We start from the raw sequence: 15,818 nt of genomic DNA on the forward strand, positions 1-15,818 counted from the left end.
CCGGTCAAGAGCTGGGGTCCATCAAGCCTTTACTTCAAATCTAGTTGACTTCAATTCTAATTAGGTCCTTTTTTTTTAATGTTCATACAATTTTTAATATAATAAAGTGTCACATAAACCTAACAATATGATAAAGATGAGAAAAAGAAAAAGAAATTTGGTATACAAAAACACTCCTTGAATGAAGCAGAATATGCACATGAAAAATTTACAAGTTCAGACTAATGTGAAGTTTTCTTATTGATAGGACTCTATCTTTCAACCTTAGGTAATAACCATGAACAGAGAGAACCCAAAGAATGTTTCTGTATATTTCTCAAAAGCTGGTTTGGACAATAGCTCCCCAAATTGGTAATAAAGCCACCGTCAAGGATACAACAGTAATTGTAACAGATTCCCCAACTAACACTTGACACGTGGCTAACAAACTATCCAAAATTGTTTTACAGTTTTGGCTCCAACTCCTAATTCCTATCATTACCCCTCCCTTTGAAGCTAAGTTTACAAGTACTGGAAACTTATTTAGAACAAAAACAGAGTTGCTACAGCAATTGCAACATGATTCATCTGGAATTGAAAGCAACTTCAACCTGGGCAATGAATTCCGGAAATCTGGCCTGGAGATCATGGTAGTCCTCCCACGTGGCATCCTCTGGTGTGTGACCCTTCCAATGCACTAGGACATCCACCCCCGCAGCATTACCACGTTTGACTAACTTCCTCTCCAAAATAGCCAATGGCTCATCTTGCACAATACCATCTTCAGTAATTCGAGGTAATGTTAACGAAGGAGTCACGTGAGTTCCCAAATGCTTTTTCAAACAAGACACATGAAATACGGGGTGGATCTTACAACCAGTAGGCAATTGGAGTTTGTAGGCCACTGGTCCCAACTTCTCCAGTATCTCATATGGTCCATAAAATTTGGGCAAAAGCTTGTGGTAAGAATGAGCAGCCAAGGACTGTAACCGATAAGGTACCAAACGCAAATACACCATATCCCCAACCAGGAATTCCCTTTCGGAGCGATGTTTATCAGCTTGAGTCTTCATTCGATTCTGTGCCATGAGGAGATTAGATTTCAGCATGGTCAACATTCTGTCTCTGGCAGCCAAGCTTCTGTCAACATTGGCGAATCTTGTAGTGCCTGGCTCATATGGTGTAACCATGGGTGGGGGCTGACCATAAACAACTTCAAATGGGGTTAACTTGGTTGATGTATGATAGGCTGTATTATAGCTAAATTCTGCCCAAGATAACCAAAGCAACCATTTTTTGGGCTGAGCAGCAGCAAAGCACCTCAAATAGGTCTCCAAACACCGATTAACCACTTCAGTTTGGCCATCAGTCTGTGGATGATAACCAGAGCTCATCCGTAAAGCGACATCATGCAATTTGAAGAATTCTTTCCAGAAGTCACTAACAAATACTGGATCCCTGTCGCAAACAATAGAGCTAGGCATACCATGTAACTTAAACACATGGTCCATAAAGAGCTGAGCAATGGTAGCAGCTGAATAAGGATGGGATAAAGCAATGAAATGGGCATACTTGCTCAGACGATCAACTACTACAAAAAGGACAGATTTCCCTTGGCAAGGGGGTAATCCAACAATAAAATCCATGGAGATATCAGTCCACACCTTATCCGGTATAGGCAAGGGTTGCAACAATCCAGCAGGAGTCACAGTTTCATACTTATGTTGTTGATAGGTGTGACATTCAGCTACCATTTTCTGCACATCATGTTTCATACCTGGCCAATAAAAACTTCGGGAAAGTCTTTGATAAGTCTTCAAGAACCCAGCATGACCAGCCGTTGGAACTGAGTGATGAGCAGCAAAAACGTTGGTCTTCCAAATCGAATCAGGACTGAGGACTATTCTGGAGTTATATTTAAGGAAACCATTGTCAATGTGGAACTTGAGTAAATGATTTGTTGTAGAAAGAGATGGTGCATGAGGTGATTGTGTAGGAACAGCAATAGCTAGAACTTCTTGTTTTTTACTAAGAATCCAAGGATCACCCTCATTGTACCGTCGTAAATCATCCATCCAACTGTGATAAGGATACGTAATTGCCAAATTCTCAATAATCTGCCCAGAAACATCAGCTCCCATGGGCAAGCGGTCCATGGCAAAGACTTGAACTTGGTCAGTAGAAGAACTGTGACCGAGAGGAAATCTAGACAAAGCATCAGCTGCTTTATTATCACTCCCTTGCCTATAGTGTATCTCATAATCATAGCCCAAAAGCTTGGTGACCCATTTTTGCTGAAAAGGAGTGTGAGCCTTATGATTGAGAAAATATTTAAGACTATGGTGATCCGTCTTAATGATAAAGTGTCGTCCTTGTAAGTAATGATGCCACTTCTTGATAGCATGAACAATTGCCATCATTTCCCTCTCGTAAGTGGAAAGGGCTTGGTTTCGAGGACCAAGAGTCTTGCTGGTAAAAGCAATAGGCCTGCCTTCCTGTTGTAACACAGCTCCTATACCAGATCCAGAAGCATCACTCTCAATGATAAAAGGTTTTGTAAAATCTGGCAAGGCGAGAACCCTAGGAGATAACATGAGTTCCTTGAGTTTGTGAAAGGCAGCAGTAGCCTCTGGAGTCCACAAAAATCCATCCTTCTTAGTTAACTGAGTCAAAGGGAAACTTTCCCTACCATAGTGAGGAATAAATTTCCGATAATAGCCTGTTAGACCCAAAAATCCTCTCAAACTTTTAACAGAAGTAGGTACAGGCCAGTCAGCCACTGCGTTTAATTTGGAAGGATCAGCTGAAACTCCTTGCCTAGAGACGATGTGGCCAAATATTCAATAGTAGAAACTCCAAAGGCACACTTGGACATCTTGACAAAAAGTTGATGATGCTTTAAAATTTCCAAAACAGTATGTAAATGCCCCAAATGATCGGACCATGAAGTACTGTAAACAAGAATATCATCAAAAAATACCAAGACAAACTTCCGTAAACAATTCCTGAAAATCTCATTCATCAAACCTTGAAATGTGGCAGGAGCATTTGTTAAACCGAAGGGCATAACAAGGAATTCATAATGTCCCTCGTGAGTCCGAAAAGCTGTTTTTTCAATATCTTCTGGATGAACTCTGATCTGATGATAGCCACTTCTCAAGTCCAATTTGGAAAAATACTTTGCCCCATGCAATTCATCCAACAGATCATCAATAAGTGGAATTGGATATTTATCCTTTATAGTTAACTCGTTTAACTGTCTGTAATCCATGCACATTCTCCATGTGCTATCCTTCTTCTTGACCAACAAAACAGGAGAAGAAAAAGGACTATGACTGTTCCTTATAAATCCAGAGTCCAGCAGCTCCGTGACACACTTTTCAATTTCAGACTTTTGAAGTGGTCCATAAGCATATGGTCTAATGCTTGGTGGTTTACAACCAGAAATTAGTGGGATCCGATGATCATGTTCTCGCACAGGAGGTAGTGTAGTTGGGGTGCCAAAGACAGCATAAAAAGAATCTAATAAGGCTTGCAATTCATGCTGTTGTGGTGAGGATAAATCATCTGCGGGTTTGGCCATATTTTCACATTCTACAGCACAGAGAATCACACCATAACATCCTGCATGCAACAACTTGTCCATCTGTTGACAAGAAATAGGTTGTGGAGGCTGAGGCTTAGAACTGGACAAACAGATTTGCTCATTCCCATGCCAAAATTTCATAGTTAATCTCTCAAAGTCCCACAAGATTGGACCAAGAGTTCGCAACCACTGAACCCCTAACACAATGTCACAGCCTCCCAATGGCAAAGCAAACATATTAGAGGTATATACATACGTCCTGATGGCTAAAGGAACTGCAGCACAACAACCCTTACTCTGAACTTGTCCACCATCAGCTATCATGACATCACAAATATGAGACTGATCTAACTTCCAACCCAACTTCTTAACCATGCCAATATTGATGAAATTATGAGAACTTCCAGAGTCTAACAATACCACAACAGGACAGTTTTTAATTACAGCAGTAAGTTTCATAGTCTTAATAGCAAGGGGAGCCAGAGTACCATACAAAGCACAAGCTGTGATACAACAAGCATTCACCTCAGCCACTTGTTCAATCTGTTGTAATTCATGAACTATTTCCTCTTCCTCAGAACTATTATAACCCATATCCAACAACAAGATTTGTTTCCTTGCACATTTATGACCCCTCACAAATTTTTCATCACAATAAAAACAAAGATTATTCTGCCGTTTATATTGGATTTCTTCCGGGGTTAATTTCTTGACAGGCATATCCTTCCTAGGAACAACTTCATTTTTAGCAGGAACTAAATCATTTTGAATGGGTAAAAGAGGCAATCTTGACTTAGAAATTCCAGCAAAATGTGCATACCTCAACTTCTGAAGTTTAGCATCCACTTCATGAGCAAAATTCATGGCCTCATGAACTGTAGCAGGACGCAGCAGCTTGACATCATGCTTGAGTTCTTCCTTTAATCCCCCAATGAAACAGCTCAATCGAAAAGTAGGATTAAGATCACGGATTCGAGTTGCCAATCGTCGAAACTCAGCGATATAATCCTTTAAGGAACCTGTTTGACGAAGCTTAAAGAGCGACTCTGCAAAATCCTCAAACCCATGAGAGCCAAATTCTCTGCAAAATGCCCTGGTAAAATCTCCCCATTTGGACAAAGAAGAAGCACATTCCTCCCATTGATACCATTGCAAAGCCTCACTATCCAGATGGAAAGAAACCATTTTTACTTGTTTCTCAGAAGGCACCGAAAAGTAGTCAAAATACTGCTCTTCCTTGTAAATCCACTCAAGTGGATCATCCCCATCGCTGAATCTGGGAAATTCGATCCTAACAAAAGGCATACGATTCTCAGAAGAAAAACCCCTTTCCCTTTCTTGGTGATCCCTCTCTCTGCGCCGCCGAGAGCCGTCACCGTCGTCGTCATCAGATGGAGGCGGGAATGGCTGATCAAATCCCTCACGACGAGAATCAAATGAATCGAGGCGTTTGTCGATAGAAGCAAACTTATCCTTAAGAAGACGCTGAATTGATTCCAAAATGCCCTGGTTCTTGGAAGTAGAGGCTTCCAGCGCAGCAACACGAGCGTCCATTGTTAATGCACGAGTACGAACACGAGCACAGGTCATATACTAAAGGAACAGCTTAGAGGATCAATGGTTCTGATACCAATGATAGGACTCTATCTTTCAACCTTAGGTAATAACCATGAACAGAGAGAACCCAAAGAATGTTTCTGTATATTTCTCAAAAGCTGGTTTGGACAATAGCTCCCCAAATTGGTAATAAAGCCACCGTCAAGGATACAACAGTAATTGTAACAGATTCCCCAACTAACACTTGACACGTGGCTAACAAACTATCCAAAACTGTTTTACAGTTTTGGCTCCAACTCCTAATTCCTATCACTTATTAGTTACAACATTTGGGTAAGAATTTGAATTTTTGAATATCCTACCAACTCAATTATGCCCCAGTTTATATGCATTAATGGGAATTAATTAGGATTAAAAATTTGTTATCAGCAACAACAACAAATGATGTTGATGATGAATTGGTTGATATAAATAATGAATGAGAGATCATCATTGCTGCATTTTCAATCTGGGTTCATTCCAACATTATGCTTTTGGTCTTTCTCTTTTCTCTTTCTTATCTTTTATAAGAGGCTGAAATGCTGGGAATATATACTCATTACTCAATCAAAAAAGTTGAGCTTGCAAATTGACATTCAAAAATATTATATGTAAAGCGACGGCTATGCTTGTTTTGGGGTCGAAAGGGTAGGGTAGGTTAGGCATTGGGATCTCAAAACAAAGAAAGCATCATTTTACTATAGAATATTTGGATTTAGGTCCTTCCATACTCATGATATTAAGTGTTAGTACTCTTTCAACCTTGTTGATCACAACAGAGTGGAAAAAGAAGTGCATATCACAAACGAAGGCCTAAACATGTCATATTATGTCATGTGTATGGTAAAGCCATATATGTATACACACATATATAAAGAGAGAATGTGTAGCCTAACAGGGGAAACATGATATCTAATAATAAGGAAAAGCAGATGCATCAAAAGATAGCCAATAGTCATTCGACACCGAAAGTGGTGATGAGAGCCCAATTCCTGTTAAACAAAATTCCTCTTTCTAGTATTTGTACCATCTCAACCGATCATCTCTCTAACAGAGGCGAAGTCTTTTTATTTTATCTCACTTTTCTTAAAATCCTCAAAGTGAAAACTCACCAGCTATATAGCGTTCCACTTCAAGGCCTCACTTCTCATCCTCTCTTCCACAATCTTAATAATTTCTCCTTATACACCTTCAACAATGAAGCTTCCCCACCATCCTTCAACAACAATTTTCTCCTTCATCTTCATCCTCCTCTTAGCCTCCTCAATATCATCCCAAACCTGCCAAAGATCCTGTGGCAAACTCCCCCTCAAATTCCCATTTGGCAGTGGCCTTGGTTGCGGTGACCCTCGCTTCCACCAGTACGTGTCATGCAGCCAAGACAACCTCATGTTCACAATGCACACAGGCTCCTACCCTGTCACCAACATAGACTACACCAACAAAGTCATGTACATCTCAGACCCCTCCATGTCAACATGTTCCTGCACCCAACCAAGCAAAGGCTTTGGCCTGGATTGGGACGCGCCCTTCTCTTTCCAAGATGACAACATCTTCGCCTTACTTGACTGCACAACTTCTTCCTCCCCAATATTCCAATCAAACACCTTATACACTGATAAAAACAACAACTCCAAAGTGTCCCTATGTGACAATGAAGGCACCTCAATTTGCAGCTTCTTATATTCTTGCAGGGCCATAAGCACAATCAACCTCCCAATCTCCACATGTTGCGTTTACACGCCAGTTGATCTCGGGCCGGCTTTTGACATGGACTTGCAGAAACTGCAATGCAGTTCTTATTCTGGGTTTTACAGCTTCAACGAGCGCCAGTCTGACCCTAACAGTTGGAAGTATGGGATTGCGCTCAAATATAAATTCAGTGTGAATAATGAGTATCCGAATTCATGTGCTAATTGTGAAAGGAGCACTGGGATTTGTGGCTACTATTCTGGTGGGGCTTACAGTTCTTTTTTATGTAATTGTCCAAATGGGATAAACACCACCAATGATTGTTACTTTGGAGCCAATTATAATTATGGTTCGAGGCTCTCATCCTGGCAGATTGGTACGTATCAAGCATGTATATTTATGTATCTTCTTTCTTTTTGGGATTTTATATAAGTCTATGTTTCTGAAATCCAGTTGTTTTTGTGTGCTACCAGGTACTTGGCTATTCTATTGCTTGGCTTGCCTATTGATTTCAGTCTGTTAGATTTTGAAATTTCATAGGTTGGATTTGAAGTCCATATGAAATGCAAGAGTTGAGGTTTGACCTTCGTTTTAATAATATAAGTATGTTTGAGAATTTTCCGCAATGTTTGTAGGGCAAGTGTGTGGAAGTAAATGAAGTATTTTCCTCTCATGAGAATCAAGCAGAAGATTTGTATTTAGCACAACTTTTAAGCCCACCACAGGGATTGACGTATTATAAAAACAAAAAGAAGAAGAAGAAGATTAGGGAATTGGGTTCCTTCTTTCTTGCACTATTGAGTACAGTCTATAACCACTGAGAAAGAATCGGCTTTTGTTGTAGTAAAGGTTGTTTCTTTATAATCGCTTTATTGGCAAGCTCATAATCTCTCCACTATTCCATCTCCATATTGTTAGTTTAGATTCTAAAGAAGCAGAACAGTGGCTGAAGTAACTTGCAATACACTAAACAAAATTCCAGAGTCCTCGTTTCAATTAGGGATTTTTGTAGACACGTCACCTGAACCGATATATCAGTTTCAATTTATCACATTAAAGAAAAATTTAAGAGAAATGTCACCTTCATTTTTCAAAATCCATGATTTATCATACAACTTTAACACAATTCAATTTTTCATTCATTTTTAAAGGTATTTTATACATGGTCAGAGAGAAGAGAGAGGGCGGAGGGGGGGTTGTTCTTGTGCGATGTGTTTTCGGGGTGGATGGGGAAGAAAGGGAGAGAGGTGTCTCTTTTTTCTCTTGAAAATAAAAAGACTAAAAAACCCTTAAAAATGAATGGGCCACAAAATTTCGTATTCAAATGTAGATGGCATAGTAGCACACTTGCAGAGCAATGCCAATGTATCAATATAAATTCGGTTAGTTTACCGCCTCTGATTGCAAAACCCACAAAATCCATTAAACTCAATAGTTAATGATGGTGCACTCACTCAAACCCACACTCCACACCCGGTCGTCACTAAGGCCATTCCCAATGAGGGTCTTAAATGGGGCTATACCTTCTTAGGGCTAAAAAATATATGCTTAGGGTCCAAAAAGAATAACAGGGCTAGCTGCCAATTTTCCTTACCAGGACGAACAAAAAATAGGCTCAAAACTTAGCAGAATTCGTTACCTTCGAACATAACAAAATAATAGTCAATGAGTTCTGAATATAATTCTCAAATTGTTGAAAATTTAACAACAATAATGTGAAATACTTAAGTTTAAGATCCATTGTGTATATATTTTATATATAATATCAAAATGAATTAGAGGTCAAATATGTGAGCTATATTTTAAAAATTAGAGGTCCATATCTGAACATTTTCTAGGGTACATAGATTGCAGATCATTTTTGGGGGCACGGAGGGAGCATGGCATGGCCATTCAGTAGAATCAATACTCTATAAATTGTGACCAGTCTACCATTTCGGTACACCTGCTCATCATATCATTTCCTTCATCAAATTCAAACCCCAGCTGCTTCTAGTACACTAGCTATATCATGGAGCCATGGAAATGTATTGGTTTTGGCTTGATCCTCATGTTGGGGGCTTGGTCTTGTGAAGCCACCTCTCGCAGTCTCCAAGATGCATCTATGTACGGGAGATACGAGCAATGGATGACTCGTTATGGTCGCGTATATAACGACGTTAACGAGAAGGAGAATCGTTTCAAGATATTCAAAGAAAATGTGGCGTTTATAGAATCATCCAATAACGATGTGAACAAACCCTACAAGTTGGGTGTTAATCAATTTGCAGACCTTACGAATGAAGAGTTCAAAGCCTCAAGAAATGGATTCAAGGGGCATGAATGTTCCACAAAGACGACTTCTTTCAAATACGAAAATATTAAGGCGCCAGTGCCAGCTACAATGGACTGGAGAAAGAAAGGAGCTGTAACCCCCATCAAGGACCAAGGCCAATGTGGTAATTAAGCGTCTAGGTTCATTATTATTAATCATTTATAGTAACACTATATACTCTTCTTTTGGAGTTTAGTAATATTTTTATGTTATTCTAACTACTATTAATTGCAAATTGCAATGAAAAACTAGGATGTTGTTGGGCTTTTTCGGCAGTGGCAGCGACCGAAGGCATTACTCAGCTTACAACTGGTAAACTGATCTCTTTGTCTGAGCAAGAGCTAGTTGACTGTGACACCAGCGGTGAAGACCAAGGTTGTGAGGGTGGCTTGATGGATGATGCCTTTCAGTTCATCCAACAAAACCATGGGCTTAGTGCGGAAGCTAATTACCCCTACAATGGTGTTGATGGTTCATGCAATACCAAGAAGGCAGCAAGCATTGCAGCCAAGATAACTGGCTATGAAGATGTGCCTGCAAACAGCGAAAAAGCCCTTCTAACCGCTGTTGCTCATCAACCAGTTTCTGTTGCCATTGATGCTGGAGGTTCCGATTTCCAGTTCTATTCAAGTGGTGTCTTTACAGGATCCTGTGGAACGAGCCTTGACCATGGGGTTACCGCTGTTGGTTATGGCGTTAGCGATGACGGGACTAAGTATTGGTTGGTTAAAAACTCATGGGGGACAGAATGGGGTGAAGAGGGGTACATAAGGATGCAAAGAGATGTTGAAGCAAAAGAAGGTCTATGTGGCATTGCTATGGAAGCCTCTTACCCCACTGCTTAGCTTAAAATTAAACCAATGCCTACTATATGATTTGTAAGTACTATGATATGCACTTGTATGTGTAAAATACTTTATAAGATATGTACTGTGGCTGGAAGAAAACTTTCAAAAAAATCAACAAGTATTCCACTATCAAGTTAATTTTAAAACACTTATGAACACTGCTGCACTCACTTAACATTGGATTGCTAAAATGGATGGAGTTGAACCCTAACCTAATCCTAACCCATTCCCTCGTCTACGCTTACTGAACTTAATTTTTGGTGCAATAAAAAACTTATTGCTTATTTAACAGTTCCCTCCAAGTATTAGAGATGAGAAATAGCCAATTGAACAACGTAAATACTTTTTTGTGTTTTTTAGCGTCTGAGGCCTTCACAACAAGAAAAATAAAATAAAAAATTTGAGCATTCTTCTTGAAGACAAAAGGAATTTGCCAAAAAGAGACAGAAGAATTCCAAAAAACAATGAAGAAACCATTAGAGCACTTTGGACTTGTACTATATATATTGTCCTTCAAATCATTGTGTACTATTCTTCTGGCAGTCCAGCTCATATCAGAACTTAATTTTTCTGGGCGACTAAATAAGTTAGCAGATAGTAATTTTTTTTCTTAGGAGGCCGAAGCCCAAACAACACAAAAAGAACTACACAGCAAACTCCTTGGACGAGCCAAGCTTCTGGCATCAGCAGCAAGAAGCTCAACAACCACACCAGGCGCTGAATCCAAAACGTGCAAACCCAAGGGAAGACATCATGGCTCATAGAAGCCAAAGAATCAGCCACAAAATTCTGCTCTTGAAAAATATACTTGACAGAACAGCACCACTCCTTTTGAATCAGCAAATGACAGCAATTGATAATGCTAAAAAAAGGATGAGTAGGACAAGTAGGATTCTGTAACAGAACCACAGCAAACTTAGAATCACATTTAACCTCCACACTTCGAAAACCAACTTCCCAAGCTAAATGGAGCCCCTAAAAAATACCCCATAATCCAATTACCAGCATGATCTCTTAACAGACCCCCAGCTCCAATGTAACCAAGAGCATGTGCTTTCGACTACCATTAGAACTAACCTTACAAATCCCTGGCAAAAGGGCTTGCCAATGAAGATAAACTACACCTTGATGGAGAGGAACATAGATAGACTTAGTGGCTGTAAGCCAATCCTTAATATACTGCAGAATCACCTACTGTGGCTCAGAGGGAAGCAAAAAACCTTGCTAAAAAACAAGCTTACATCGCCATTTCCAGATGAACCAAAGGGTAACATCAAACACCAAATTCCAAGCCAAACCAGTCATAAAAGATCTCTGGGAATGCCGATTATGAAAGAGCCAATCATCAAAATTAGGATAAGAAACACTGGATTCCTCAAACCAACTGCCAAACTGATTCCAAATTAAAAAGGGAGAACTACAACCTTTAAACAAATGATCAACAGATTCGATTGGGTAAATGCATCGAGGACAAGAAGCAGCAATTGCCATACCTGTATGTTGCCTATGAGCATTAGTGAGGAGCTTTTTGTGACAAAGCACCCAAAGGAAGGTCTTAACCTTTAGAGGAAAGCTGCAACCTCCAAATAAACTCCCATTGCCAATTCACAGAAAAATTTCCGTTAGAAGTAAAACTCGAAATGCACATATTAGGACCACTATCAATGAAACCAGTAATACTAATAATCATCAGCACAATATCAGGAGGTAGACACTCTTGCAAACAAGTAATATCCCACAAACCCTCCTCCAGAAAATCACTCACATTCAACTAGAGCATTTCCTCAGACAAATCAATGAGGGCATAACTTATAAGAGCACCACAACTCAGCCAAACATCAGTCCAAAACAAAATGGAATCACAAGAACCTACTCTCCATTTAACACCAGAGGGAATAAGATTGGCACCAAACACCACACCCCTCCAACTGGTAGAGCAACTATGAAACTGATGCTCATTAGCAGACAACATATCACAGTACTTTAAACATTTAGCCTTAAGAACTTTGGCCCAAAGCCCTTGGTCATTCTGAAGAAGTCTCCAACTGGATTTAGCCAATAAAGCTTGATTCATCCAAGCAGCCTTCTTCACTCCCAAACCACCAGCACACTTAAACTTACGCACAATTTCCCAATTCACAAGATGGACCTTTGCCTTATCAAGGGCATGCCCCCAAAGAAAATTCTTATTTAACTTATCTAGCTTGTTACAAACAGAAGCATGCAACATAGCAGTTTGCATAGAATATATAGGAATAACAGAGGTGACTGATTACAATAACGTGAACCTGCCAGCCATAGACAAAGTGTGGCTTTTCCAAGAAAAGAGTCGTTTTTGGACTCTATCAATAATTTCCTGATAAGTATTTTTGGTAACTCTAGTGTGAATTAAAGGAACTCCAAGATACTTACCAAGATTATCTGATGAAGGAGAACCACTAATACAGGTAATATTCTGAGCCAAAATAAGACAAGTGTTAGGGACACACAAGCCATAAACTTTTCAAAACTGACCTTCTGACTAGAAAGGGAGCAAAAGTCATCCAAACACTGCTTCATCACCAAAGCCTGCTCTATAAAGGCTTTCCCAAACAAAACCAAATCATCAGCAAAAAATAAATGAGAGACAAAGCGCCCTCCTTGGCAAATCTGCAGAGTCTTCTAACTTTGGTCAAGAATTTTCTCTTGAACTATATGGGAGAGCTTCCAACTTTGGTATCTTTGTTGTATACCACATTTAGGAGAGAAATCTGTTATTAACTCACCACTTAAAATAGCTTTATACTGCACAGAAAAACCTCTCTAATAAAAGACTAACTTGAACGATCATAGGCCTTAGAAAGATCAATTTTCCAAGCAATAAAACCCTTTTGTCCTTTAGCAATCTTGAACTTATGAAGCATCTCCTGAGCAATCACAATATTATCAACTATATGTCTCCCTAGCACAAAACTGACTTGAGTGGGGCCAACAATTTTAGTCATAATAGGACGAAGCCTAGAAACTAAAATCGTTTAAACCACATTATAAAGAGTATTACATAAACTAATAGGCCTAAGTTGAGCCATATTAAGAGGCCTTTCAACCTTAGGAACCAAAGTAATTAAAGTATCATTAATAAGCTCTGACAAAACAATCCTTGACAAGAGAAAGGATATCCTTAGAGCAAAGATTCCAATACTTTTGATAAAAAAGCGCAGGAAACCCAGGAGGGCTAGGCATTTTCAACCCATCAATAGCAAACAAACTACTTTGAATCTCCACGTCAGAAACCTCACCATTTAACCTTGTATAATCAGAGAGCTCAAGCTAAGGAATACTGGGGACAAAAAAGAATACTCATAAGATAAAGCAGGCTCACTAAATAGCCCTTGAAAATAATGAATAATAATATGTTTCATACCTCCTTTCTCAGAAATCCACTTTTTAGCATCATTAGTCAGCCCTTCTAATTTACTCCGGTGCCTTCTAATAATAGTAGAAAGATGAAGAAAAAAAATTTGTATTCGTATCACCTTCCTTAAGTCATGTGTTTCTAGATTTTTGCAACCAAAACATCTCTTCTTGATGAAGAATGAGATTATACTCTGTAGTTAAATCAGTTTCCAACTGACTAAGGAAAGGATTAAACTGCATGCATAAGCTTTTGAATACCCGCAAGACGAGCCAAAATCCTTCTCTTATTTTGAAAAACACACCCAAACACCTGTTTATTCCAATGTTGCAGAGGCCAAATAAGACTAGCAGACTTTTGAACAGCATGGCTTGTACCAGAATTCCACAAACCAGAAATGAATACAAAAAAACTAGGATGACTTAACCACATTGCTTGGAATCTGAAAGGCATAGATTATGTAGCAGGAAGATGGTTATAAAAGAACTTAACCATGATAGGACAATTATCAGAATTCACCCTTGGTAGAAGAGATAAGTGAGCTTCAGAGAACAAAAATCTCCAATCAATATTACAAACACCTCTATCAAGCTGTTTCTAAATAATATCATCTTCATCCCTTTTATTACATCAGGTAAAATTAGCGCCAGAAAAACCCAAATCAACAAGATGATTCCTATTAATCCACTGAATAAAATGCTGACCACCAACATCCAAATTACCACCTTGCTTCTCCTCACCACAAACAATATCATTAAAATCACCAAGCAACAACCAAGGTAAATTACAAACAACAACCAACCTATCTAAATACTTCCAAAGAGAGTTCTCGCACTAAAACAAGGACTAGCATAAACTACTGTTAGCAACAACCTTTTAGCATCCATAGTAACTAAAACAGTAATGGTTTGACTCAAATGCACAACAACTTGTAAAGAAACAGAACTTCCATTCCAAAGTAGCCACACACCCCCAGAAAAACCAATGGGATCCATAATATGATAATGAGAAAATCCCAAACTCTTTGTAACATGGAGAGCTCGAGAACCACCAATTCTAGGCTCAAGCATAGCAAAAATATCAATACCATAAGCCTTTTTTAAGTCCCTAATGGTACTGGCACACTTTACCTTGCCAGCGCCTCTCACATTCCAAGAAACAATTATCATAAAAATGATATGTAAAAGGAGGACAAGGAGAGGGAAAATCTCATCAAAAAGCAACTTGCTGAGTCTCAACATTAGAGGCATCAAAATCAATCAATATATCAGCCAAAACAACTGCATCACCAACTGTATCATGGTCATCCTCATTGGAAACACCAGACTTAACCAAATGAGATTGTAGGGGCTTTTTCGTTCCGGCAACTACAGATGGGCCTGGGCTGCTGTAAAGAGCAAATGGGTGGACTTGCCCCTGTGTTTTCCCCTGTGTCTGAGTTCAAGAATCAGGCCCCAAGAGTGCTTCAAAAGGTTCCAGGGAGCCTTAGGAAACACATAGGCTTCCTTCACCAACAAAACCAACAGTTGCTTACAGATAAATATTTAGGGGTTCCAAGACTTTCCTACGGTTGGACTTCTCCATCTGGGTGAGGAGCCTCTTGCTTTTCCTTCTTGTTTTCCCACCAGAGCTTACAGAGGAAAGAATGGGTAAGGGTGCTGGTCAAAAGGTGATTTACTTCTAGCAGCATATGCATATGGGTTTGCCTTGATCTTGACAAGGTGCTGGGAGCAGCTTGTGTTCACGTGGGTTTGCCTTGGTTTTGACAAGGTGCTGGATATTTTGACTGATGTGGGATATTTCCAAGTGTTGTGGGCTATGGCTATTGGATATTTTTCTAAGATGTTTGGGCATTTTCTTAAGGTGATGGGCTATTGGGTTTTCTTTCATGTTTACCCATATGTTTGGGCTCAAGGAATGAGCTTGAGTTTTGGTGCTCCCAAGTAGCCCAAAACTTCCACTCCTTGGACCATTAATGGGCCTATTGAATACTCGTAACCATCCATACCACAACTCGCTCAACAAGCCCCAGGTATTCTTGTGGCTTGGTGCTAAAATAAGGATTTTCCGCTTGGTGTGGCGTGTTATTTGGCATGCTTGTGCTCGAGCTTTGCCATTTTGTAAGGGCTATGGCCGGGCCAAAATGGCGCTTGACGTGATAATGAGCATGGGTTCATAGAACCAGTAAATTTTATGGGCTTGTTACGACCATTCTGTGTGGTATATTGCATATTTGCTAGGCGTGGCACATGTGCAAGCCCATATGACGAACTCTTGCCTACCCAAGTCGGGTTTTTTCCCACACCAACCTTCTCAAGACTGAAAGCATCCAAATCATCCAAATCATCCTTCTTAGTGGGAGAGTTAACCTCCATATCCTTAGCATTTCTAGTTTCAGCAGCCTGAGCT

General features: G+C 39.6%; 1 protein-coding gene and 1 pseudogene across 3 annotated transcripts; both read left to right on the top strand.

Moving 5' to 3' along the window:
* Positions 4,428-10,012, top strand: LOC18779335 (annotated as a pseudogene).
* On the top strand, positions 6,192-7,734 carry LOC18779417. 3 transcript variants are annotated; one of them, XM_020558744.1, is made up of 3 exons: positions 6,192-7,229; positions 7,327-7,393; positions 7,489-7,734. In XM_020558744.1, the coding sequence occupies exons 1-2, from the start codon at positions 6,359-6,361 to the stop codon at positions 7,374-7,376; spliced, it is 921 nt and encodes a 306-aa protein (XP_020414333.1). In that variant the 5' UTR covers positions 6,192-6,358; the 3' UTR covers positions 7,377-7,393; positions 7,489-7,734. The 3 variants fall into 3 exon arrangements, with proteins under 3 accessions (XP_020414333.1, XP_020414332.1, XP_020414334.1); XM_020558745.1 differs by having other exon boundaries at positions 6,196-6,711; positions 6,745-7,229; positions 7,327-7,734; XM_020558743.1 differs by having other exon boundaries at positions 6,193-7,229; positions 7,327-7,734.

Source organism: Prunus persica, chromosome G3 (assembly GCF_000346465.2).
Source record: "Prunus persica cultivar Lovell chromosome G3, Prunus_persica_NCBIv2, whole genome shotgun sequence".
In the NCBI taxonomy this organism is placed as follows: Eukaryota; Viridiplantae; Streptophyta; class Magnoliopsida; order Rosales; family Rosaceae; genus Prunus; species Prunus persica.

What these genes read in the sequence shown, in the direction of transcription:
- LOC18779417 (XM_020558744.1), top strand. Translation starts at nt 6,359, where the DNA reads ATGAAGCTTCCCCACCATCCTTCAACAACAATTTTCTCCTTCATCTTC. An exon ending in GCTCTCATCCTGGCAGATTG is followed by an intron (nt 7,230 to 7,326) that starts GTACGTATCAAG and finishes GTGTGCTACCAG; the next exon opens with GTACTTGGCTATTCTATTGC.